Genomic DNA, 27,437 nt, shown 5'->3' on the forward strand with positions numbered 1-27,437 from the left:
GCAAGTTTAAATCTCATCAGATTAAAAGAGAATTTAGTCTCAATGGATTTGAGAACAGAAACACATGGATTCTTGGAATAATACATAGAAATAACAAAGGTTTGCAGTATTATGCTGATCTGGAAGATTTGATTTTCCTTTCCCCTAAAGAAATCTCAATAAAAATAGAATGTTATTCAATTTTTTATTACCAGGTTGGAGTTGCCAACTTTTTTGTCCTTTTGTATTTCTGAGACTAATGGTTTCAGGATGTTTAAGCACAAATCACTGAATATGGAAATATACATGATGGTATCCTGATATTGAAGATATCTTCCAATATTTTGGAAGAGTCATCATATCATTTTTTCATTTTTATTATAGTATATTTTACATATTACATTGTTAAAATGTTATGTTTACTGTGTATATAGCCTTTTGTGTCTACATTTAAAATAAAGTAAGTTTAAGGGAAGATGGAAAAAGGAAATCCAGCAACTGAAACTGTTTGTCACAGAAATATAGTGCTTGAAAAAGTGTCACCTGCTGAATTGGTTTGTTGTTCTTGAATTACCAGAAAACATTGGCAATGGTATATTCAGAAGATGAACCTGGAATTATCTGTGAAAGGATATACTGGGTTGTAATTATGCTTGTCCAGCTCAGACCTTAAGAGACATCCTGTGTATAAGGGATGGGGAACGTGATCCTCCAGATGCTGCTGGACCACAATTCTTACCAGCTCTAGCCAACATCACCAATGGTAAGTGGTGATGGGAACTTCAATCCAATAACATCTGGAGGGCCACATGTTCCTCATTCCTGCTATATACTAACTATAGCATGGAAGAGGTAATTTTCTCAGTTGTAGCTTTTATCTTCATACAGTTAGTGATGAGAGAAGCTGCTGCTAGCATAAATTCCTTTTCTCAGCAACTCTTACATGCATAGCTCTCATTTTCAAGTTAAAATACACCCTCAAATATCGTGTATATAAATACACTCATGGAATATTCATAGTGAAATGGTTTGTGCTTTACAATCATGTGAATTCATAACTTACTATTACAAAGAAATAAGAGGCTCATGCCTTTAAATTAATGCTGACAGAATCATCTTCCTACCTCTCTCACTAGGATTCCTGGATTTTTCTCCTTAAAGGTGGACCCTGCAGTGCCCAAGGGAATTCTTACCTTCTTCCAATGTTCCAGTCTGCTCTGAAGCAGGTGATGGGGGTGGGGAAGGAGGCAGGTTAGCTGTCTCTTCGACTGCTAAAGATTGAATAATAGAAATGAGACACAGCAATTAATTACTTTGAATCCAGAAGATGGCAACTGGACAGTCTACATTATAACAGCCTGGCAGCATCTGACAGCATTCCATTTGAACTCCGTCTGAGACTTTAATATTGTCTTGTACCAACAATAGTAACTATTCATTTCAGATGATGCAGTATTAAGCTAATGAATCTACTGAAATATTTCATAATAGTTTTAGGCATAGTATTATGTCTCATAATAGGCTATATAACATGAAGGTAACATTTGTTTTTATTTATATCACAGCTGTTGAAAAGCTTGGCAATATAATTCTTACATGCCTTAAAGAAAAGCTCATTCACACGCAAAAAGCAGGGCAAATATTTAAGCAAGAAATATTTTTTTACATCATTCAAAATAAAAATTCCATATCTAGAGCTGCCCAGCTGCAAGGTAAATTCACTTGCATATATTTGAAGCAGTAGCATTTTACTACTTTCATAATTTTTAAACTTGGTTAAAAGATCTTTCTAGAACCAGCTTCATTTTTTGTTTGAGTGTTTCAGGCCCAACTTTGAAACATGCTGACTACAGACCTGCATGTGGCCCAGGAAAGACCCTCAACACCGACTTCCTTTTAAACATCCAACTACTCCACATGCTATGTGTAAATTGGACAGGGGTAAAACAGCAGCTTCAACAGGAGCAAGAGTGATGTCCAAATAACATACTGACCTGGTTCACACAACATGACAACCCAGTGCAGGTAACTATGTAATATGGGTTGCTGCGTTGTCCAAACCCTGACTGCTTCCTGCAGAGTGACTTGTTTTGAGGCAACAAACCATCCTGACGAATCCATGGCTTGTTTCTAGGGGTTGTTCATATCATGGTGAGTTGTTGTGTTGCCCAGACTCAGGAGAGCAATTCCATCATGGGTTGTAGGCATAAGTTAGCAGACCACTAGGCAAGAATGACAAAACCTCCCACTACTTTTCATGATTGCACCTGTACTACCATCACTGGTTTGCTAACCCTTCAAAAAGGGGGCTCCTGAAAACAGAGCCACTCTGTTTGCTTTTGACATCACCCCCCTCATTATTTTATAAATGTCTTATGATTCTCTGATATGTGTTTCAGTTGTTAAAGGAAGCAGCTAGGTAACAAGGAAGCTGATAAAGTATGACCGCATTTAGGCTAATTTGTGTAAATTTGCCAGGGACCAGTTGCCAAGTTATCCATTGAAAAGCACTGATAAGAAGATGAACCAAAGGTGGGAGGGCAACATTTCTCCCTTGGCAATGCAATCCTTTTTGTTTAAAGTGTTGAACTTCTCTGTGCCCTCCACCTTTTCAACATTTCCTCATTTCCAGCTACTCCAGAAAGGTGAGATATTAACGCCTTCCATTTGCATCATTTCTTTTTGGAGTACTTACTGTTCTGGCTACTGCAAGTGCACAAATTCCCTCTCCATTTATTTTCCAGCTGTTAAATTTGTACAAATTTCCACCTTTTGACTTTTCCACCATTACACTTGCAGGCTTTGTGCCACATGTGATGCAAAAGAAGGTTGCTGGTTGTGCAATGGGGGCTCCACAAGCATTTGCCGACTTCCTCTTGGCTTCACTCACTTTCCAAGACAGTGCTGAGCATGAGAGGAAGTTGGCGAACTGAAGAAGGATGGATTCTGCAGAACCTCATTGCAACATTAGTGGAGGGCACTGAGAAGTGTCAATCCAACACTCTACATTGAGAGGATTACCTTTCTAAGAGGCAGATACTGCTTGCTCTCCCTTTGATGCACCTTCTTTCACCACCTTCTGTCCTTTACTGGTGCATTTCAGCTGAATACTTAGCTATTGGTCCCTGACACCTGTGTACAAATCAACTTACATGCATCTTAGTATTATCAGTTTCCATGTATGCTACCTACTTCAGTTTATCACTCCCACTCCTCTGACAGCTGAAACATAAAAGGAAATTAATCAAGCAAAGCTAGTAAGCACATTTCATTGCCTGCACGTCAGTTAATACAGGCAAGGTCGCACATACTGGGCAATGGTCACACTGTACTTGTGCAAGTTTGAAAATAATAATTAAAAATTGTGAACACAATAGAGAGTTTCCAGGGATAATAATGATGAAAAAAGTCTTGAATTGTTTTGTTTTTAAACTCCGTGGGAGAAAAAACTTGTTGGGGAATGAAAAGAGGGAGCAATTGGAGAGTGGGGTGGTGGGGGTGGTGAGACAAGTCAGGTTCTGCCATGAAGGACACTAGGGATACCTTCCAGAGCCATCTGGAGGACTGAGGGGGAGCAAGGGGAGAACAAACCATGGTTAGTCCAATGGGGTCTTGCTCAGCAAATAACCAATCCACCATGGTTCATTTAGGGTTTCATTTCTTTAATTTAGCATTTTAAACTGTGCAATCATGTTAATGTTTTAATGGCCCTTTGCATTAGGGCTTAAAATTATTGTGCACTTTTTAGTGGGGAAAAGGAATATACAAATGTTAATGTCATGGTGTCCACAAAATGGCAACTTTTATTATGTGGACTTAGTTCCTTTTGGCTGCAGCTAAGAATTGAAACATGTGGTTATTTGCTCATCTGAATGAAAATAATAATTATTTTATCCTGCCTTTTTTCTTCTTACAAGCAACTGAGGGTAGCTTACATTGTCTGTCTCCTCTCTGATTTATCTTCAAAATAACCCCGTGAGGTAGGTTACAAAAATAGTAAGTTACTGGTCAAAAGTCACCCAGTAAGCTTTATGGCTGAGGGAGGACTAGAACTTGGATCTCCCATATTCCAGTGCAACATTCCCACCACTATGCAGCACTGCTCTCTAGTAGTAGTAGTTGAAAGAACTTTTGTTCACAGCAAGTGGAGAATCTGTTTTTCACCAATCCTTCCTCCTGGTCCTCCTTGCCATGTCCTGGAAGGTCTGTGAACTCTCAGAAGCAGCTTTGCCAGGGGCTGCATTGGTTTGTAGCAGAGGTCATTTGGTGACTTATGGGTCATGCAAACACATCCAGTAGGCCATGTTAAGTGTTTTGTGCTAACAAAGTCATAATAGGATACAATCCATTTTTCCTGTTACTAGATATTGTTGGTATATATTGGTTAGTTACTTTTTTCTTGCCCAATAAAGAATTTTCAGCAATTTGAAAACTTGGTATTCTTATCAAATGTGATCCCCACATCCATCTTGTATCTTTTAATTAAAATATAGGCAGAATATATGGCTTAACATGAGGAAGAATTAACAAGCATTAGATTTTGAAATGCATATCCAAGCTTTTAATCAAGGGTTTTCAAAAACTGGATCATGGAAGGTTGCCATATTTCCCCAAATGCAGCAGAATATGTAATTGACCAATCTTGGGGTGCCCAACAATAAGCACAACTGCAGTAAGTGATCATGTGGGAGGGTTCCTGTTGTTATAGAGTGTGAATAAGTCAGCATCTCAGCTCTTAATTCTTGAATGAATGAAACAATGAAAGAATGAATGAATGAATAAAAAAATCTAGGCCACAGCTGCAGTGCAAACACTTGATGTTTATAACACAACATACAGCTGAGATAATTTGTTTTACCTAAAGGCAATGGTGCTGGCTGATCTTTGTGCTGGGCTTCTTTTTCCTGTTCATCTTTTAGGACTGCCACAGCTTCAGCTGTTACTACTTGGACTATCCTTGCAGATACTTCTTCTGGGACAATAGTAGAATTGACAACAAGACAAACAAAAGCACATTAATGTAAGAGATCTAGGGATCTTTAAAAGCAGCCCTCTGTGAACAATGATCGCAGACTAATATTACAGTTCTGAAGCCACTTCCATTATGGTTGTCCTATTACACCTGTCGGAGACTGCTCCAGAACAGTTTTAGGACTGTTACTGTCCTCCAAACCATTTCTCAACAAAACACGTAACAACGATGACAGGACAGGATTCTCATACAATCCTAGTTACCAACAATTAATTCTCATGACTGGATTAATCATCATAGCAAGTGATACCCCAAACTCCAGAGCCTTGCACTTTTTCTCCAAATTACACATGGGCTCCAAGAGGGAAGATGCTGGATGGAGATCAGGACTCTACAAGTGTTGTCAAACCCTTGTGATTCTTCATCAGAGGCACGTCTGTTTCTAGCTGTCTCAGTGATTCTGTGTGTCCTGTGGCATTATGTGGCATGGAGGGCACTGCTCAATTGCTGGGAGCAAGTCCCTCCCCCCATGCTTGCTGGTGGCCCACTTCAAGATGTGGCAGTCAGCAGTGAGAAAGCAAAAGTCTCTGCAGCAGGGTTCAGTGTAATCGGGGCACTGGTTCTGCCAGCATTCTGTTCATGTGGAAGGCTATCTGTGGGCAACTGCTCCCACATAAGCTTCTTCACTGCAGGCTAGCACACAGATGTCTAGTGTGGAAACAAGTAGCACACCTAATATTGGGGTCACCTGCTCTCCAGTGTTCAAATGATGCCCCTTCATGCATGCAGCACTTGAATGGCTCTTGAAATAGATCATTTCTCACCAAAATACCAGGATGTGGGAGATCAGCCACAAGATGTCTTGACTTTACTCCCCCAACCCCTTAAAGTGAACTGTGCCAAGTCAGATATTTATCACAGCAGCAGCTCTGGGGGAGGGGGAGTTTGGCCACTATACTAATTTAAATCACCCACACCCCCATTCAGACAACAAGAGCTTGAGGATAAAATTTGACAGGTACAAGTGGGAAAGGGTTACAACAGTGCTCTTGGAGATCCTTTGAACCTGTGGTTCCTCTAACCAGATCAGCTCACCAAACACTTCTGACATGTACATGTTGGCCTTGAAAGGGAGGCCTGTGTGCTAAGGCAGGGGTGAGATGGGGAACTTCTGAACCATGGGCCTAATCCATCCCATGAAGACTCCATGTTTGCCCTTCTAGGTCAATCTTCATTATTTCTGATCAATGTTTGGCAATAACAGGGGGCTTTTCCTTATGTTGTTCACTGCATATCCTTCCACTTGGAAGGGCAAATGGTGCACTAAGTGCTTTGCCCGCTCCATGTCCTTTCTTATGGGAGTAGGCATGAGACAGACAAAGCCACCCAGTATGTGGGGTGCAGGATCACTTCATCTTCATCCACATTTCAGCTTCCATCCTTCCTTCCAGGTATACATAATTACAGGGAAGCTTCTTGCCTGAGAAACACTATTTGGCCAGCTCCTCCAACATGGGTTGCCCAAATCTTACGCCTTCATCATCTTAGTCTGCTGCTCTTTGCCTTCTTACAGCTGCCTTGGACCTCCCTCCCTCTGAGTTTGCTACCTTTGCTCTTCCAGTCAAGCAGATAATTTCACTACATATCTCTGTCTGCTCTCTAACAGGGTTCTGCATCCACAGCTTTGACCCCTCTGAGTTCCTCATTCTGTTTTCTCCTTGCAGTTTTAGGAATGACCCTTGGGCCATTAACCTCACTCACCCAGACCTCATCCCAGAGACTGAGGCCTTGCCCTTGCAGCCACACACAGCTCTTGGTAACTGACAGAGACTGCCTGTGACCCAGGTCCTGATGGTGCGTGGGGAGAAGATGCTTTGCTGAGTAATGGAACATTTAATGTACGGCATCCCAAAAAAACAAAAAAACAAAAAAAAATCACCACTGGGGATTTTATAAAGTAAGGTTCAGTTTGAAGCACTCTTTTGATGGATATTTTTGGCGACACATGAGGAGCAGCCAATGCAGCAGAAACAGTCTTTCTACTGTTAATGACTACCACAAAAACAAGACATTTGGTACTAATGGGCTCTATAAATAGCAGATCCAGTGGTTAAGTCAAATTCTTGGAGGGTAGCTATTAAATACTTCAGAGTTGCCTTATGGTTCAGTTAAAGTTCAAGGGATTCTAGTGATATTTAAAAAGAATGGTAAAAAAGAAAAGGAAATCCAGCCAAATTCAATGTGATGCTAGGTAAGCACTCAATGTTTTAACATTGATTTACTTCGACTGTTTCCTTTCTACTCCTGAAATGATACCAGCAAAAGTTGAATTAAGCAAAAATAAAGTTCTCGGATACTGATCAAGCCTTATGCAGGGTTTATACGTTGTGGTCTCTGGATCCCTGCATTTGTACTGCTTTATGGAAACAAGGAAAAAACAATTTCATTTGTATTTTCACTTGCTTAGAGACTCTTGCTCTACTCAGGTCACAGGCTTACAGGATATTGATTTGAAATCTTTCTTTGCCAATTTGCTAAATATGACTGTTGATCACAGCATGATGGAAAATAAGAGGCAGGGAAAGGCTACATTGAAGTCAGAGCTTGGTAGCAGTGGTGATTACTTTACAAAAGGAAATCCAAAACTGAACAGAGGTAATATGATGGTTTCCCCATGATGGTTTCCCCATGACATTAAAGTTCAGTCATGTCTGATTCTGGGGGGTGGAGCTCATCTCCGTTTCCTAGCCGAGGGAGCCAGCCTTTGTCCACAGACAGTTTCCATGGTCATGTGGCCGGCATGACTAAACACCGAGGTGCATGGAAGGCTATTACCTTACCACCAAAGTGGTACGTTTTTATCTACTTGCATCCGCATGCTTTCGAACTACAAGGTTGGCAGGAGAGGTAACAGGAGGGCCTAAGAATCATATCTAAAGGTTGGGGTTGGGCTCCCGTACAAACCTTTGATTCTGTAGTTGCAAAAATGGGCTCTGCTAAACTGGTGACACCTAGAGGACTGCTGGAGATTACCTGAATGGTCCTGCTAATTGTTGCCTTTGTTATGTAAGATTGAAAGCAAACACTCTGTATTGTCAAAGGAATGGACAAAGGAGTGCTGGAAAGGAGGTGTATTCCTCCTTATTCACTGCCCAGCTAAGGACAATGTAAACAAGGAGTTCAGTTGAAGAACAATAGATGGGCAGTTTGAATTCAGCCTCAGAGACTGGGCTAAATTCAAGGTTCACAGGACCACAGAAGGAATATAAGTAAATAAAATAAGCCATGGTGGCTTATTGCCCTCTCTACACCTGCCAGCTACCTGATTAACATAAACAGCCTTGTCTGATAAGTCTCATCAAACCCAGTGAGAATGGCAGTCTGGCAGCTCCACCAACTGCCCCGAAACCCTAGAATAAGCTGTGAACTCATTTTCTATCTGTGATCATGCAAATCTGGTCACTGGGTTTGCACAATGAGTCTGGAGTATACAAGGCGTTACCACGGGTTATTGAGTTCTATGAACATAGCCAGTGGAGGTTATAGGAGGGTTAAACATGGCCCACTGGCTGTGTTTGCATGACCCAACAACCCATGGTTGGGGATTTAATATTTCCGGTTGGGGCCATAGCTTAAATAAATTATCCTGAATTGTTGTATTGTGCAAACAGCCCTAGAGAGCTCTCTGTGATTTTTTGGTGCTAGCATCTTCCTAAAGATCTGATGCTTGAACATTTAATGCTCTACATCCAACCTATATATCTATAAATAAACATAAATATCACAAAATGCTAGTAAACTTCCAGTGACCTCATTCCAAAAGAAACCAATGGGTAAGCATTGCACCACTCAGCATTTCTCACCATCCATGATGATGATGATGATACATTTCTATACTGCCCATAGCCAAAGCTCTCTGGGGAGTTCACAACTTTTATGTCACCTGTTGGGAAAATTTGGACAAATCCTGTCAGAAAAGCATTGCTTCTGTGTGCTTCTGCATTGTAGAATCAATCCTGTACTCCTTCTCAAACTAAGCTAAGTCAGTGTTTAAAATGGCATTCCTCCCCCGCTCCTTTCCCTCACCTTTAGCTGTAAGCTACAGTAGACAGGCCATTTAGTCCAAATATACATTATATACCTTCACAATGATTAAATAATCATTGTTGGATTTCAGTTTACCAGGAAGTATCTTTTGCTAGCCCAGAGGGCTCCATGTGCCCGGGCCATTCAGAATGGTGCGGATGCATTACTTATGGTCTGAGTCTAGATGAACTTAGGAGTTCATGAATAGTTTCTCAGCAGCTTGAATTTACATGTCTAAGCAGACCTGGAGATGGGTTCAAGTTACTAAGCTGAAGCGTCAATACACTGCAATTGGAGGTGTTGTAATCTCATTGTCACTGTATGACTGACTTACATTCCTTTATCTGTTCTGTATATGATGGCCTCAGAATTTTATTGTAATCCCTGCATTCTGTCATTGATTGCTCTGTGCCTGTGTACATGACTGGGAGGGTATAAAATATCCCGTAGTTGTATTGAGGCTTTGCAGCGAGTTCACCTCTGCATGACCAGTAATGCATTATCGTGAGTCTACCATGGGAACCTGGGCCAAACAATAAAGCCACAGATGGTCTGGATGATTGATCTTTCCCACGAACCTGAGTTTTATCTCCTCCTCATGAATTGAAATTCCGGGATTTTCTGACACACCCATCCAGATTTCAACCAGGCCTGACCCTGCTTAGATTCCAAGTTTAGGCAGGATCAGGCACTGCAGGTTATATGGAAGCTATAAGCTATATAGCAGCTATGTCCTTTTTGTAACATCTCACAAGATCCATGAAAGAATAGGAAGAGAAGAAAACTATTATTGGTACCAAACTAGATGTATGGAGCAATTGTGTGCTGGTTAAGCACATGGTTTCCCTATTCACATATGAAACATGGATATGCAGGAGCTGACTATTTACATAAAGAAGCACGTGGAAAAGATACATTTTCTTCCTGCTCAACTCATTTCTGGCATTGGAGCCAACATGAGAAAAAATCACTTAACAAAATCACATTGAGATAAGGCATTAGAGTAGACTAGTGTTGTTCCCTTTCCTACTTCTTTTGTGCAAATAGTAGATCCCTCCCAATCATTCCCACTTTATATGTAAACAAGGCAAACATCTGCTTACCATAATAGTTCAGACCGCATGGTAAGCCACATTCAAGGGTCAAACACGAATTGAGAGTGGGTTGTCACTGAAACAGGGATTACTGTATTGCCTAAACCCAGCCATATAAACAAACCATGAACAACTCGTGAAGAGAACCTATGGTTTGTTGTTGGCTTGTGAACTGTTGATTATTCATGGTTAACCAACTCTGGTTTGTTAATTACTGTTCAGACAACAACATAATATGTGTTTCAACTACAACTCATGGTACAGTCACATCCCAGAGTCAGCCCATAGGCTAGATTCAGACAACACTACAAGCCATGATGGGTTTTTTCCCCCATTGTTGGTCTGTTGTGTTGTCTGAACACAGTTATGGTATTTCATCACAGTAAATTTGGTCTTTAGAAACTGCTATAAGAAACAATGATTTGTTCTATGGTTTCTCTGTATCATCATGGCTTGTCATGATGTGTAAATCCAGGTTCATGGTTCTCACAGTACTGGTACACAATTAATACAGAGTCCTCTGGAAAGAATGACAACTGCAGGAGCCAATCCAGCTATCCAGCTTCTATGTGTGGACCAATGAGGAAGTGGCAGGAACACAGGCAGGGAGAGAGGCACTTGGGACTGAATTTCAGGCACACAAATTGCCATGATTGCCTACAGAACTGCTCAGCAAAGAAGGTTGTGCTGCTCACTTTTCACAATCACACCAGTGACTGCCTTTCTACTGAAGCTAAAATGTTACTTTGAAAAGGCCATCACTTGTTTCCCAGTTTTAAAAAAAGAGATCCGTTTCAGATAAAGATGGGGTAGAAATAAATACATAAGTGGGGGGTGTCTCAAAAATGTGCAATCAGAGAGGTAGATTTTATTACTATTTTGTAGGGCTTTTTGTAAGGGCTCCCTTGCAGCCCTCAAATATGAGTACTATGACCAAGTACTGGGGGAGAAATTAGAGCAAGGAGGGACCTGATAGTGCAAGTCAGTAGCACAGATGGTGGGGAGCCAAAGGAGCAGGTGCACTACAAGCAGGGCCACCCCTTTCCCTCTTGCCAGCTGAGTCCTCCTGGTTTTAAGTGCTGAACTGACACCTCTCAATGTCTTCCACCTTCTCAACATTTATTTGGCTTTTCAGCTTCCCCCTTTTGATGTTCTTCGTTTTGTGACTCCTTTTTGGAGCATTTACTGCAGGTGCACACATTTCCCTTCCATTTATTTCCTAGCCTTTAAATTTCTGTAATCCCTCTGTCCATTTACTTCCCAGCTATTAGGTTTGTGCATAGTTCTATGGACAAAGAACTATTTTTAAAAGAACTATCAGGGAACTGCAGTAATCACAACAGTAAGATAACCCCACATTTTGGGGCACCTTCTTTTGCTGCTCCTCTCATCCTTTACTGCTGCTTTTCAATGGACAAGCTGGCAGTTGGTCTACAGCAGCTCTGCAGATTAAGCTACAAGCAGTCTGTTGACTAGGCAAGACTGTACATGTTGGGTAGTCATAATAGCCCGCTTGCACAAGATCTGGAAGAAGAATAACTATAAACACCTCTGCATCATTTTCAGAGGCTCCAGTTGTGGTTTTTTTGAGGCTCCGTAAAAACGAAAAAAGCAAAGAACAGTGGTGAACAAAAGTGGCTATCAGATTGGGTGGCAGGAGACAAGATGGCTTCTGCTCTGAAGGATACTGGGATAAGTGTCAGAGTGGGCTGGAGGAGGGCAAGCAGGAGCGGGAGAATAGCTGCGGTGAGCCCAATCACTTGGCAGGCATACTGTAGGCTGCTCCATGAACAACCAATCTGTGACATGCTAATGCATCCAAAGGCACATCTAGTTTGGAACTCACTCCCTGCAAAGATAAAGAAAAGGAACAGGGATCTGATGAAACATCAATTTCTCTGGTCACCACCTAAAAATAGAAGACTTTGGTCAAAGATGACAAACATTCCTTTTTCATATTTTGAAATCTTCAAGATAGCTGTATGCCCCTGGAAAGTTTCAACTAAAACAAAGAGGGAAATACTCCCCACTTTCCAGTTTAGCCACATTTTAGCCGAGGAGGAGGAGGAGGAGGTGATGTTGAAGAAATGAGCTACATTCACAGTTGTGATATCAGGAAATAAAAACAATTGCAGAATGCTCTCTGGCAAACTTCACAGCAGGGTACACAGCAGTTTCCTGGGCAACAATATTAATAGCTGGCAAGGTAGAATTTAGACAATAAAAGGAATTAATTTTCAACTCTTGGTTAAGTGCATATTCTCTGTCTCTGTCTGTCTGTCTGTCTGTCTCTCTCTCTCTCTCTCTCTATATATATATATATATATGAACAGGAACATCAATTGATTGTCTCTCTCATGCACACACTTGAAAAACTCTAGAGTGGTCTTTGCTGGCCGCTGGAAGGACAGTATAAAAGGTGCAAACTTTGCCTCCCTTGGGAGTGGCCACTAAAAGGCCCCTCTCTTTGATTGCTAGGAAATATGCTTCTGATGGTAGCAATCTTGAAAGAAGAGTGTGTCCTGAATATCTTAAGGCTCAAGCAAACACCTATGGGAAAAGGCAGTCTAAGGTAGTGTAGTCCCAAGCCATAACTGAAACAGATGGATTTCATTACAATATTCTTTTTCCTTTGGCAGTCTTTTTGATTTCTTTCTCCGTCTCATGATCAAGCCTCCTGCTCATTACCAAAATCTATGCTATTCTTCAAACTGCAATTACCATCTATTTAAATTTGTCAGCAGAACTTTGATTTTGTGCCTTGTTATACAATTAGGATTTCGAGGCCGTTATTTCAAGGTTGTGGCTCCTGAGTTGCCAACACTTGTGTACATGAAAAAGCAGTTCCATGATGGTTTAGCCAACTGCCAGAAATACCTCCCAAGCTGAGTTCTTTGGAATAAAGACTTCCAGCAATTTAGGAAAAAAGCATTGATGGCATTTCTCTGACTTTAAGTCCTCCTTAAATCAAAGAATGGGCACAGCTGACAATATCCTTTGGATTGGAGCACATCTTTGCAAAACAGCCCACTCCTGCAGAAGCATCTAAGGATATGTATCTTCAGGTGATTTGACTCCTACCTTTTGCTACAATCTTTCAGTGAAATATTATAAACCAACTTTAGATAGAACCCAAAGGACAGCTGAGTTTGGTAATTTTATACTGGTATACATGCCAGCCTGGATCCAAACCAGTTAGTTGCTCTTGGTTCCCATTGCAATTAATGACTCTTACATCATGAATAATTTGTCTCCCTATCCTCCTTTTGCTCCCTCTGTGCCCCACATCATATTAGCCCCCCCATAAGTGGGGATCCCAGGTTCCATAAGAAAATTGACTCCAAATATGATTTTTTGTATTGGGAACTTGCATATTCCATCATCCCAACATGGTCATGCTAAGTCCTAAAATAAGATATCCACCCAAACTCTGGATATACATATTCTTACCTATGCACTGGAATAAGCTTAATAATAGGCTCATGCCAAGAGGAGAATTGTAACAACAAAAAGAAAGAACACAAACCTAGGGAAGGCTGCAAGCTTGATAAACTGGAACTTGCATAAAGCCGAAAATTTATGGAAGAAAGGAAAGAGGGCTGGCACAGGAGAGACTGAATGTATTAACCCAAGGGTACAAGACCGAAAGAGAAGGAAAGCAGGAAATAAATCTCCAAGTGAATGAGCACATGTATAAAGGGGAATGAAATGAGATATAGAAAATGCAAAGAAAGGAAAACAGGGAAAATCTGCAGAAAAACCTGCAGCAAAGAGCAAGCTTTGAATGGCCTGAGACCAATACTTGACAGACAGACCACCTAAGACACTAAAGAGACAAGAGGGGATTTGCCCAGGAGGATTAAACTTTTAATTACTGATCTAGGAAGTTGTGGTTAGGGGACTTGGCTGCAGTAGACAGACATGTCACAGAGCCTAACTGTTAGGTTTTGTATTCATCAGAGTAGACTGGTCTGTCACAGTGACTTTACAAGTCAATGGAAAAGATAATTCCTATCTTTGAAATGCTGTGAATTAATACCTAGAGCAGGGGTCTCAAACTCGCGGCCCATGGGCCAATTGCTGGGACGGGCGGGGCACGGGGGAGGGGCCCTGCGGCCTTCAAAGCGCCGGCGGCGCACGGGCCGGCCGCGGGATGAGCGGCCCACCACCACCACCGCAGTGGTGGAATACTTGAGGCGGCCCAGCCTCACCCAGACTCTACTTCCAGCGGCCCCCAGGTAAGTTGGGTTTGAGACCCCTGGCCTAGAACATGAGAGTGTAGAATAGCTAGAGATTAATCACATTTTCCCACTTACAATTTTTATGAACCACAACCAATTTCCTCTGCTTGCCCCCCAAGTTTGTGTACACACATAGCTTTTGTACCTATCTTCTTTAATTATATGTTTAGCTTGTTAGAGATAAAAAAGAGAGGGCACAAACACAAATAATGAACAATGTAATTATTTTTGATTTCTTAAAAAAATGTGGGATGTGGGAGGGAGTCTTTGTAGCAGAATCCTCAGGGTTTTTGGGGGATGCTCATGTAGCTGTGGGCTGTACTCACATTCCTAGGTGTGGACAACAGAGAGGCAGAAGCCACCCGCCCCAAAAAACCAGGAAACAGGTCTCATCCCAATTCCCCCTCCTCCATTTCCAAGCATCTCTGGGTGCTACAAAGCCCCAGTAGTCCACTCATTTGTGCAGTTGTCCTGAGTGCACAGCACCCCCAAAAGTGGCCAAACTGAAGGAAAATCCCAGTGGGGGGAGGAGTGAGGCTTCTGATTTAAAGGGACATGACTGCCCCCCAACACAGGTGGTTTGCCAAGCTTTGAGTCCCCCCCCCCCCCCCCGTTGCTAGCAGGGAGACTTTTCTTGCTGTTCCCTAGGGCTGCTTTGGCACACTGCAGTGCCTCGGAGAGGAGGCTGCTCATGAGCCCTCAGTCTTTCTGCTGCTTTTGCCAAGAGACTCTTTTTTTAAACTTTACCATGGTTACTTTGCTTTCTGCATTCAAACAACACACTAACTGGGTTTGTGCAACATGACAAGCAACAGTTGATTGTTGTGCTGTCCAAACCCAGTCATGGTGATTGTCCATTGTGACTTATCATGGCTATGGATAATAATTTTATTTATTTATTTATTTATTTATTTATTTATTTATTTATTTATTTATTTATTTATTTATTTATTTATATTGTGATTTATATCCTGCCTTTTTCCTACAAAGGGCTCAAGGCACAGCAATCTGTTCTGTGACTTGTTCCTACCGTAAATGTTTGTTGTGTTGTCCAAACTGTGATGACAGAACCCATCATGGGTCAAGCCCCAGAAAAGAACAAATGATCTGCTGGACAATAGTGGCCATTGCCACATCCACACATGCTATGCCATGGTGGTCTATAAGCACAGTGGTTTACTGTGCTGTCTGAATCTAGCAGTCTTCCCACAGGGTGGTTTATAAACCACTCCGACTAGCCATGGGTTATAGTAGGGTTTAATAAAGCCACTATGGTGCATTGTGCTACCCATTCAGTCTTATTGTGTCATTCACACATCTCCTGAAGGTGCATCTTTCAGGTGCAGAGCCATTTTAACCACAGTGCATGGTTAAAATTCCCAAGAGGTTTAATATGTTGTATGAACACTGCTAGAGTGTTTTCTGTTCCCTGGCTTGGATCTTCTGCAGGGGAAGTTGATGCTCTATTAGAAAATTTAATACCATATTACAGTCTCATTCTGAGCCAGTATTAGAAGGAATAAGATGTTTGGACTGAAGTTTGATGATTAGAATTAATGGGATGGGAATTCAATATATTTTATGTTTCAATTAGAAACATTTAATCTGTTTTGCAGTAAGTACTTGATGTGACCTTGTACACAAAAGCAGGTGAAGCATTTAATTTACAGTATTAATACTAACAACGGCAGCAGCAATAATCCTTTGCTTCTCTTAGCCTCACCACCTTGCTGAAACTGAGCAAGTTTAGAAGGAAATATAAAGGAGAAGAGGAAGGGTTGTGACTAAGAAATGGCAGAATCTGGTAATCTTACTCCTGGTTCCAATGATACATTTCTTGATCTTTCTAACTCAAAAGCTGTGTTATGTAGCAAATTTATTCTGGAAACAAGAAGAGATCCATCAGGACCTCTAGACAGTCCATGATAGCGCAATTCTAACTAGGGACTGAGGAAAGGTGTACGAGATTGCTCCCCTCAGCTTCCCCAATCTTCATTCCATCATGTTGCTTCTTTTAAATCACCAGATGTTTTTAAAGAAGGAGGGGGATTAGTTATTCCAGCTACAAAATGGCTTGCTTAAGGGGTGTAATCTTGGGGATTCTTAAGGGCTTTAGATTCAGTGGATTCAGTCTCTTGTATGTCCACAGAAAGCTTTTGCTGCCTACCATGAGTGGAAACAACTAAGTGGCACTCCCTATTCAAAATCCTCTCTGCCAGTGGGGTTGGTTCTACAGCCCACCCTAACTGCTCTAGCCTGCTTATTTGGGATTAAGATTGATTCCCACATTTCAGAAGGAAGAAAGTTATTCATAAAGGAGGCCATCTAAAATATGCTTCCCCCTTTTAGGGTATTTCTTTATCTTAGCTCTAAATAAGTGAAAATTCCAGTTAGTGATATTTATTTATTTGGAGCATCTTTATCCCGTCCTTTACAACGCCCTATCTAAGTTCCTCAGTGGTGTTAAATTATAATGTATGAACGACAGTTTGAAGATGAGAGTCTGATACCCTAAAAAAGCAAACTAAAAATATCCTATTGATGAGAAAGGACTGCAACAGTTGCAAAAGAAATACTTCATGTATCACTGTTTGTCTACTTTGAGATAACAGAGTAGCTGGTCAATTTTCTATCAAGCTGATCATAAAGAAAAAGCAACTCATTGTTATATACTAAGTAAAGTATGATATTGATGAAGAAAATAACTAATACACACCATCATGGATCAGTAATTCAAGATAATTAAATTAATATTTGTTGTGGAAGAAAGAATTCTAATTTAATTTCAGAATGAGGAAAAATTCCAGAATTTCATTTAATTTCAAAATGGAAATGAAAGATAATGAAAGGCAATGCTTTTAAACTTAAAAGCATTCCTGAACTACATGGACAATGATGAAAAATTATGCCATAAGAGAAATGGAAAACAAACAGTGCATAGGAAATTCAGCCTGTGATTACTTTGGCAGGGTAAATGGCGCTCCTTTGTCAATGCAGCATTATCCTGACACATCCCATTAGGAAGACAGTGACATTCAAATGCAGCAGGACAGTGCCCTTTCCCCTATATAATGCTCTCTGTGCCAGACAGACAGGGCTAAAGCCACTAGCCCTGCAGTGCAGCACCAGCTGCAGAGCTAATCCACTGTATTAACTCCCAATCCACTAGCTTGATGGTATGTTGAGCTAGACATTTTCCTCTTGCACACCATCATGAATTATGTTACCTAATAATCTGTAACTAATAATCTGCCTTTTGGCTCTGGCCTCTTGGCAGAGAAGCAGAGCAGCAGAGGCACAGGCTGGGAGAGAGCGCTGAGTGACCAGGGGACTGGCGAAGGCAAGGTAGGAGCTGGGCAGCGGAGCAGAGGGCCAGGAGGGAGCAGAGGGGCGGGGCCACTGGCCTGAGAGGCTGATAAGGCTTCATTCCTTGTCTGCGTCCCTTAGCTGTGGCCCAGGCTGTCGGGGGACTCCCTTCCCTGGGACGCAGGGGTGGGGTTTTTTTTTTTTTTTTGTTTTTTTTTCCTTCCTTCCTTCCTTCCTTCCTTCCTTCCTTCCTTTCTTTCTTTTTTGGTGCTGTGCTGTGCTTTGCTTTGTTTTTCCTCCAATTTAAATTTAAGTTTATTTTATAAATTTAAGTTTATTTTATCCTTGTGTGTGTGTGCGAGTGGGATTTTGTCTGGGAGAACTGGGCAAGTGAAGGGAACTGCAGGACAGACAAGGCAGGGGACCAAGGTAAGGTCTCGGAAGGGATCCCAATGGACCAGGAGATGGCCTTGGCGGGAGTCACGGGTGTTGCTGTCCGCTGCGACAGCTGCGACATGTTCGCCCTTCTCCCCCAGGAGAGGCAGGGTTACATTTGCCCTCGGTGGAAGCTGGTGACCCTGCTAGAGGAGGAGGAGAGGTGCCTGAGGGCCGAGAGAGCTCTCCAGGCCCCCTGAGAGCAGCCCCACTCTGGACAGAGGGTTGAGGGAGAGGCCATGGGAGGAGCAGCCGCGGAGACATGGAGGTATGTCACCCACAGGACATATCTGGAGCAGGGAAACAGGTTCTCTCCACCTGGGGAGGCTGGGGCTGATGAGGCCTCAAGGGACAAGCAGGACCCCCAGCCTGGGACGACAAGCGGCAAGGGGGCCACTGCAGGAGAGGCGAGGGCCAGGGCACGGCCGCCCACCACCACCAGGAAGACACGGCGGCGGTTGATTGTTGTTGGTGACTCCCTGCTGAGGGGCAATGAGGCGGCGGTGTGCCGCCCCAACCTGGAGACAAGGAAGGTTTGCTGCCTGCTGGGCACACGCATCCGGCATGTGAAGGACAGAGTGGAGCGTTTTGTTCGCTCCGGGGGTCACCAGCCGCTCCTGGTGATCCATGTGGCCAGGCAGGGTGTGGTCGGGATCACCAGGGACTTCAAGGTCTTGGGGAAGAAACTCAGGGAGGTAAAGGCCCAAGTGGCCTTCTTGTCAATCTTACCAGTCCGGGGATTTGGGCCAGGAAGCGACAGAAGGGTCTCCGAGGTGAACGACTGGCTTAGGGTGTGGTGCTATAAAGAACGCTTCGGGTTCCTCGACTACGGCACACGGTTTCTTGCCAATGAACTTCTGGCAAGGGACAGGTTACACCTCACGAGGATGGGGGAAAGGGCCTTTGGAGATGCTCTAGCGAGCTTCGTCCAGAAGACTTTGAACTGAGCTGGGGGGGGGGGGGTTCAGGCCCCCCAGAAACGTGTCTGCACTGGACAAGTGTGGGGAGAGGATCAGGGCTCTGGGAGCAGGGTTTTAGAGGTACTGCAGGGACTGACAGGACTCCTACAGAGAGGGCCAGGTATCGGGGAGGATGGGAGGAAGGAGGAGGCTGGGAACTCCAAGGAAAGGAAGCGGTGGGAAGGAGTTAAGGTGCATGTACACCAATGCTAGGAGCATGGGTAATAAGCAGGAAGAGCTTGAAGCTCTCCAGGGAATAGGAGGGTATGACCTGGTGGGAATCACAGAAACTTGGTGGGATGAAAGGCAAGTCTGGAATGTGAACATAGAGGGGTATCACCTTTTTAGAAAGGACAGGAAGGGAAAGAGGAGTGGGGGAGTTGCTTTATACGTCAGGAAAGGGAAAGGATGCAGTGAGATAGAATGCAGCACAGATGGGGATTCGGTAGAGGCAGTCTGGGTGAAACTTAGGAGTTTTGGCACAGAAAGAGACCTGACAGTGGGGGTATGCTATCGCCCTCCAGGTCACCTTGAGACCCTGGGTGATGTCCTGACAGGCTAGAATCTAAGGATATCTCAGGGGAGAGACACAGTAATTATCGGAGATTTCAATCTCCCAGATATTACTTGGGAGACTCACTTGGTGGTGACAGCCAGGTCACATTGCTTCCTAAAGGCTATAGAGCAGGGGTCTCAAACTCAACTTACCTGGGGGCCACTGGAAGTAGAGTCTGGGTGAGGCTGGGCCACATCAAGTATTCACTGCGGTGGTGGTGGGCCGTTCATCCACCATCGCTCCTGGAGGCCGGCCCGGGCACCGCCGGCGCTTTGAAGGCCGCAGAACCCCTCCCCCGTGCCCCGCCCATCCCAGCGCGCAGCTTAGAGCGAACATTGCACCCAGGGTAACGACTCACGCAGGGGCGTGTGAGAAAAATGCAAAGCACAGCACTTCACCAAAAAAAAAAAAACAAAAAACAAAAAACAAAGCGTGGCCCCCACTTGATAATGATATCAAGTGGGGGCCACAAAATATCATTCCACAGGCCAAAATTGGCCTGCGGGCTGCGAGTTTGAGACCCTTGCTATAGAGGGAGGGTTTTTCACACAGAGGGTCCGAGAGACAACGAGGGGGGGAACATCCTTGACTTGGGCTTGACCAACAGGGAGGAGCTGATAGATGAAGTACAGATGAGGGGAGCTCTGGATGCGAGTGATCACTCCATCCTTTGCTTTGAGATCAGGGGACTGGGGATGTGCAGCAGGTCGAGCACTAGAAGCTGGGACTTCAAGAGGGCCAACTTTGGCCAACTGAAGGCCAGACTGGGGAAAGTCTCCTGGGATAGGTTACTGGAAGGTAAGCGAGTTGAGGAGGGGTGGATGGTGCTCAAAAGGTAGGTTTTGGAGATGCAAGCTTTGATGATACCTCTAGTCAGTAAGGTGGGGAGGCGGAGGAGAGTGCCGCCATGGATGCGAAAGGAGGTGATTAGCGGGATTAGATGAAAGAGGAACCTCCATAGGAAATGGGTACTGGGGCAAATGGACAAAACGGTATACCGGGAGGAGGAGGCCCATTGCAGAAGGATTCTTCACAAGGCTAAGGTTGATTACGAGCTGAGACTTGCCAAGAATATCAAGAGCAACAAAAAGGGCTTCTTTCAGCATGTAAATAGGAAGAGGAAGGGGAGACAAGTGGTGGGACCACTAAATAAGGAGGAAGGAGATCCAGTGACTGATATGAGGGAACAGGCACAGATGCTAAATTACTATTTTGCCTCTGTGTTCTCCCCAAAGCAGGACGGGGGATATCCACACAGGAGATTAGATGAGGCTGGGGACTTAGGGGCACGGAGTAGAGTCACCCCCCCTTGAAGTCGAGGGGCTCCTCAGGGAATTGGACATTACAAAGGCGCCAGGCCCTGACGAGTTACACCCAAGAGTACTTAGAGAGTTGGCAGGGGTTGTCTCGCACCCGCTGGCCTCCATTTTTGAGGCCTCATGGAGAACGGGTGAAGTTCCAGAGGGCTGGAGGGTGGCATCAGTGGTCCCAATTTTCAAAAAGGGTAGTAGAAGGGACATGGGGAATTATAGACCTGTTAGCCTTACGTCCATTGTAGGAAAAACAATGGAAAGGCTCATAATAGAGAGAGATCTAGTGATGCTAGATAGGGAAGGGAGGCTGACAGCCACACAACATGGCTTCCGCAAAAACAGGTCCTGCCAGACAAACCTTGTGGAATTCTATGATAAGGTTTCGAGATGGCTAGATGGAGGGGATGCAGTGGATGTGGCATACCTGGATTTCAGCAAGGCCTTTGACAAAGTGCCCCATGATATCCTGGTGGAGAAACTGAGGAGTTTTGGGATACACCAAAGCACTGTCCGGTGGATTAGGACATGGTTGACTGACCGAAAGCAGAAGGTAACCATTAGTGGGGAATCACTGGGATGGCAGCCAGTGACAAGCAGGGTCCCCAAGGGCTCTGTCCTGGGGCCAATTCTGTTTAATCTTTTCATCAATGACATGGAAGAAGGGGTGAACAGTCTGCTGATCAAATTCGCAGACGACACTAAAAGTGGAGCAGTGGCCACAACTGAGGAGCAGGTTCTCCAGATCCAAAAGGATCTGGACATACTATGGAAGTGGGCAGGAGACAACAGGATGGCATTCAATGTAGGTAAGTGCTTGGTCTTGCACTTGGGGCATAGGAATAGATGTCATAAGTACAGGTTAGGTGACAAGTGGCTGGAGAGCAGCACTTGTGAAAGGGACCTCGGGGTGCTGGTTGACTGCAGGCTAAACATGAGTCAGCAGTGTGATGCGGTGATCAAGAGGGCGAACGCCACCCTTGGTTGCATAGCCAGAAGTGTGGCTTCTAGATTGAGAGAGGTATTACTACCACTCTATATGACTCTGGTGCGCCCGCAACTGGAGTATTGTGCTCAGTTTTGGGCCCCTCATTACTGAAAGAATATAGGCAGGTTAGAGTCAGCGCAGCGTAGGGCCACAGAGTTGGTGGCCGGTTTGCAGGGGATGGGGTATGAGGCAAGACTGAGGGAACTGGGTCTCTTCAGCCTGCAGAAGAGGAGACTCAGGGGGTATGTTGGCAACATACAGGCATGTGAGGGGATGTCACACAGAGATGGGTAGAGACCTGTTCTCCCCTGCAGAGGAAGGCAGGACGCGCTCCAACGGAGCAAAGCTCAGGGAATCGAGGTTCCATTTAGATGCCAGGAAGCACTTCCTGACAGTCAGGACCCTGAGGGTGTGGAATGGGATTCCACGAGAGGTCGTTGAGGCCCCATCAGTGTGGGTTCAAGGATAGGCTTGATGTGCACATGGTGGGCATGTTGTGAGCGGAGCCGGCTGGTTCCGGAGGTCAGACTAGATGGTCTGGGAGATCCCTTCTGACTCGCTCTGTTTCTATGTAATGACACAGTGGAGATAAGAATAAGGGGCTTTTGGGGCAGACATATAAGTTTGCTTCTTAATAGTTCAAAGTCTCCTTAACATGAATTTCTGAAGAGCAGCATTTTTTCTCCTAATGCCAGTCAATGGTTTATCAGTGCAAGGGACAGCTATGCTTCCCACAAATATGACACTACACTGCATGCAAGCTGCCATACTAGATTACTGAAAATTTATTAAATCATTGCAAATTTAATTCAAATTGTACAGAATTAGTTGTTTTGCAAAAAGCATGAGTTTAACTTCTACATTTTTACTAGAGGTTCATAGTCCTCATTAATGCAAATGAAGGGGAAATCATAACAATTCCAAATGGATGTCTCTTGGCTTTCATGGCCTTAATAATTTTAAGTAAGGCCTGAACAAATTTATTTTGTCTATTTAGTACATTTTGCCCATCTGTCCCTAAACACTCAGGCCATCAAACATCTAAAAACATGCAGCTAATGAAATTGCGTACAACCCTTCAAAGAAAAGCTCAATAAACCTCCTGCCTCTGTTGTTTGCCCAGGAGTACAAAATGGAGTGATCAAGCATCTGGCGTAAGATACGAGTGTGCAATTGGGGCTTGTATTGGTGAAAAGAAACACACAAATACAGACATGTTCTATTTCCCATGAGATAGCACCTACCTAGGTTCTGTTCATATTGTATTGCGTGCGCATGCACGCAGGCGCACACACACACACACACAGAGCACACACACACACACACAGAGAGAGAGAGAGAGAGAGAGAGAGAGAGAGAGAGAGAGAGAGAGAGAGAGAGAGAGAGAGTCAGGTTTTTCCTTGGCTGAGGGAAACAAATTATGATATTGACTGGGAACGCAATTTATCTTCATTGTTTTGTACAGTTGATAGGTGTGAAAGGATGCTTTAAAACAAGGGAGTAAAGAGATTTAAAAAGGTAACAAAGAAAATTACTTAGCCCAAAGGAGAGGAGGGGCTAAAATCAAATAGCACAAGGTATGGGGAAACAGGCACATAGGCAGGAGGTCCAAATACTTCCTGATTGTTTATTGACAAGCTGGGCAGAACAAAATGAGCCTATTGTAGCCCACCAGGGGCAGGGCTGGATTGGGAAGAAGGGCCGGTGTTGGGGCAGTGCGGAGTAGGCGGGCAGAAAGAGTATAAACTTTTAGTACCCTATTAGCCAAAGGAGGAGGGAACAAGCAGCCCGGGGAAGGGTTCAAAAGGGGGGGGGGGGGTGAACATTTGCTCAGGTGTACAGGAAAATGGAAGGAAACAATTTTTTTTTCTGTTCCCTTCATTGCAATAAAGTTTTAAAAAGAACTCTCTGCATACCTGGAATATTTTTCTCTTCCGACAGAAAGGAAAGAATGATCATAACACGGTTACTATTGAGATGGGGTTTTTGTTTGCCTTGCATCGTTCACCTGACAGACTGAATTGTCCTCCGACTCTTCCAAGAAAGACTGCTCAGTTTGCTGTGGGTCTGCTCCTGCATGCTAAATAACCTCCTGTACTGCCTCCTATCTCCTCAGGAGAGCTTAAACTGAAAGCTCAGAGAGTGCGGTGAAATGTTGGCATGGCAACACCAGAGAGAAAAGCTGCAACCCTTGGCACTGGGACGCAGATCCATAGTAGCTGGCTTAGGTGGCTGGTTGTTTTGCAGAATTTCAGTGGTACCTCTCACTTTTGTTTAAGCAAATGTCTAGCATTCACAGTCTGTGGATGGTACATATTAGCTCTTGGCCATATATGTCTCTGTATATGAAAAGAAATGTGATGAAGGAAGTGGTACTTATGCAGCTGCCGGAAAGGGTAGATAATTGTCAATGACCTTCAAGGAATACTTGATGGCTTAGTTAAAGTAGGCTTTTAAAAGTTATGGCAAACTTTGGTAGGGAGCTGAAGTGCACACCAATTTCCACTGGGAACATGAATCTCAGAACAGCCTAAGGCTGCTAGAAAAGGACAAGTGAACACTACTGTCAGTCAGGAAAATTTCTCGTGAAATCTCTCATGTAACTTTGAACAAAGTTTTGAATAGAAATTTGAAGCAATTTCTACAAGCTACCTGTACAAACTCTTATTTAGCACATACTAAGAAGCGATGTCCCATGTTTATCCAAGTGACCTTCACAGAAAGCAAATCCATTTTCAAGAAGATGATCATGGTCTGAAAATATGCTTTAAATATGTCTAGATTCTACCATCTTTTTATTCTGAAAGTTGTAAAATCTTTTAAAAAACCAATAGACTACATCTACTTATCTGGGAACAAGTCCACTGAATTCAATTATTTCTGAGCAGACACATCTTGGCCTCTGCTATTAATTGCATTTCCCCACTGAAATCAATAAGGCACACACTGGTCTTGACATTAGGTCCTACTGAAACTTTTCACATCAATTTCAGTGGGTCCTAAACACATTTTAAATTAAGTTGCAGGATTTTAAATTACAATCCTACAACTCCTAGATGGTATCTGAGGGACCATAAAATGCTGGGAAGCTACAGCCTTGGGAGAGTGATGATGTCATGGGGGGAGGGGGAAGCCAAGCAGGAATTTCCACCACTACCTGCACCTCCCAGCCATTGCAGAAACCTCAGGAGCAGCTTTGCTTCTAAGGTTAGTGTGACAAGCTCAGAAGGACAGGAAGACATGAAAAGTGGACAGAGAGGGGAGAGGCCATGCATTAACTTGCTGCACAAACCACTGTCTATTCCTGAAAAGCTAGGTGAATGTGCTAAATGGAGTGAGAGATGCAAACAGATGATGGATGGGCTCCTCCCATCCAGCCTCCTTCCCTCCCTGGGACAGACAGAGGGGTCTGAGGTGAAGCCTTCTGCCTAACAAGCATAAATCCTACAGGCATGTGATCTTAGTCTGGGTCCAACTGTGGCTAGGAATAATATGAAAAGAGCAAATATGATATTTCAAATCACATCTAAACACTGGAATTTCCAACTGTGATTTTATTAACATGCTAATCACAACCATCACAGCACAATGATCTCTGACAAATGTGTTTAGCAACAAGGAGGCTCACTTCCTACATTATTGTAATGTTGTCATTACCACTGGGAGCCTGCATGCAGTAGATGATTTGTCTGAAGTGGCAGCTGTACCATTTGGGTCTCTATTAACCATGCAAGGAAGTATTCCATAAAAAACTCACACATTTAAAACATGGTTGCAATAATAAGCTCTCATAATTTTTCATGCAGACGTCTGCCTAAAATGCTTGCTGCTATGTTCATGCCAATATTGGCCAAGAGTGAGAGGTTGCCTGTCAGTCAAGAGAGTTTATTTCAGTTCACTTTTCTCAATTGTTTACATTTTTTGCTTAACCCAGCAAAGAATTCTGTGTTGTACCGGCTACACTGACAGTTTATTATCTCAAATAACTCTCAGTTCTTTTTATCTTTACCCAAAGCACTCTGTCTATTGCTTCAACCTAGCATCCATTTTATAATTTACATGTGAATCCCTAGATAAGTAAAAGCTTTGGATTCACTTCTGTTTAATCCATAGATTGGTAACCATGTAAACAATAACATGAATACAGAAATGGACAAAATTGTAAATAATTCACTGAACCATATCATAGTCTTGCCCTATTCATATCTGCAACTGGAATATACAGTGGTACCTTGGCTCATGAACTTAATCCGTTCCACGACTCTGGTTGTGACCCAAATTGGTTGTGACCCAAGTCAAATTGCCCCATAAGATTAATCGTAAATAAAGTTAATCCGTTCTGGCCCCTCCGAATGTGGTTGTCAGCCAATTTTTGGCCAAGAGCCAAGTCAAATTTCCCCATAAGGTTCAATGTACGTAAATAAGGTTAATCCGTTCTGTAACTATTTCTTTTTAATAAGAAAAATTTGAAACAAAGTGACAAAGAACAAGAAATTAACAAAGTACTGTACAGTACAGTGGAGAACACTAACCTAGGTGGGGGGAGGTTATAGTTTTGAGGGAGAGTCCCCCTCCATAAGGACACTGGGGAGATCTCTTTCAGGGGTTTCCTCTTCTTTGTCTCTTAGCTGCAGGGTCAATTTTGGTGAAAAATCTGTCTATATTCGCTTGTTTTTTCCTGCGCTGTATAACCCTCCAGAAATGAGAGACCACGTTATCGTTCATCAGATTCAACACTTTGTTCATCACAGTTATGTTGGGGTGGTGCTTCTCAAAGAAATCCTGGAACGGGTGTGCTCCTGCAGGAAAGACGGGCACAGCACAGCCATGATCACGCATGTCTTCCCTGCACGAACGCGACTGTGATTATGGCCATCTCCCCACTTGGGGGGGTGGGGCGATGGCTGCGATCGTGCTGGTTGGGGGCGGGGGATGGCCGAGATTGCACCTGTCTTTCCTGCAGGAGCATGCCCATGATCACGCATGTCTTCCCTGCACGAATGCAACTGCGATCATGGCCATCTCTCCACTTGGGCAGGTGGGGAGATGGCTGCGATCTTGGTTGCCACCCAATGCGGAGTTCACATGCCAAGTCAAAATTTTCATGAAATTTTTGTTCGTGACCTGATTTGGTTGTGACTCAAGGTGTTCGCGAGCTGAGGTACCACTCTATAAAGACACAGTAGGTCAGTTCACACAATCACTGCAGTGGGGAGGGGGGGAGGCATGGCTTGTTTGTAGCAGAGGTTACTTGAGGGCCGAGCCACCCCCAAATAGCTCTACAGCATACCAGGGGTTATTTGAGGATTGCTTAACTCTCATTCAGCTGCTTCTGCCTGGGTGCAGATCACATGACAAACCATGGAAATCCTCCACTGGTGACTGAATATCAGAATGCAATCCACCATGGCTTCAATAAGCCACAGTGAGCTGTGATGACTGCATACACTGGTGATCCCAAGAGTGTGGACTGTTGGATCCTTGGATAGCAACTCAGACTTTCAAGTGGCT

At 43.7% G+C, this 27,437-nt stretch overlaps 1 protein-coding gene across 1 annotated transcript in view; it reads right to left on the reverse strand.

Annotated features, from left to right (window-relative positions):
* MAP2 (microtubule associated protein 2) overlaps positions 1-27,437 on the reverse strand; it is a 119,954-nt gene that overhangs the window by 73,835 nt on the left and 18,682 nt on the right. Inside the window, exons 2-3 of the mRNA XM_044432054.1 lie at positions 4,838-4,951; positions 1,173-1,250 (exon numbers count right to left, since the gene is read on the reverse strand). Of these exons, the coding sequence (XP_044287989.1) occupies positions 1,173-1,250; positions 4,838-4,951 (192 nt within the window). The remainder of the gene's footprint in view (positions 1-1,172; positions 1,251-4,837; positions 4,952-27,437) is intronic.

The sequence above is a fragment of the Varanus komodoensis genome, unplaced genomic scaffold (assembly GCF_004798865.1).
Source record: "Varanus komodoensis strain SLA01 unplaced genomic scaffold, ASM479886v1 scaffold23, whole genome shotgun sequence".
NCBI lineage: Eukaryota > Metazoa > Chordata > Lepidosauria > Squamata > Varanidae > Varanus > Varanus komodoensis.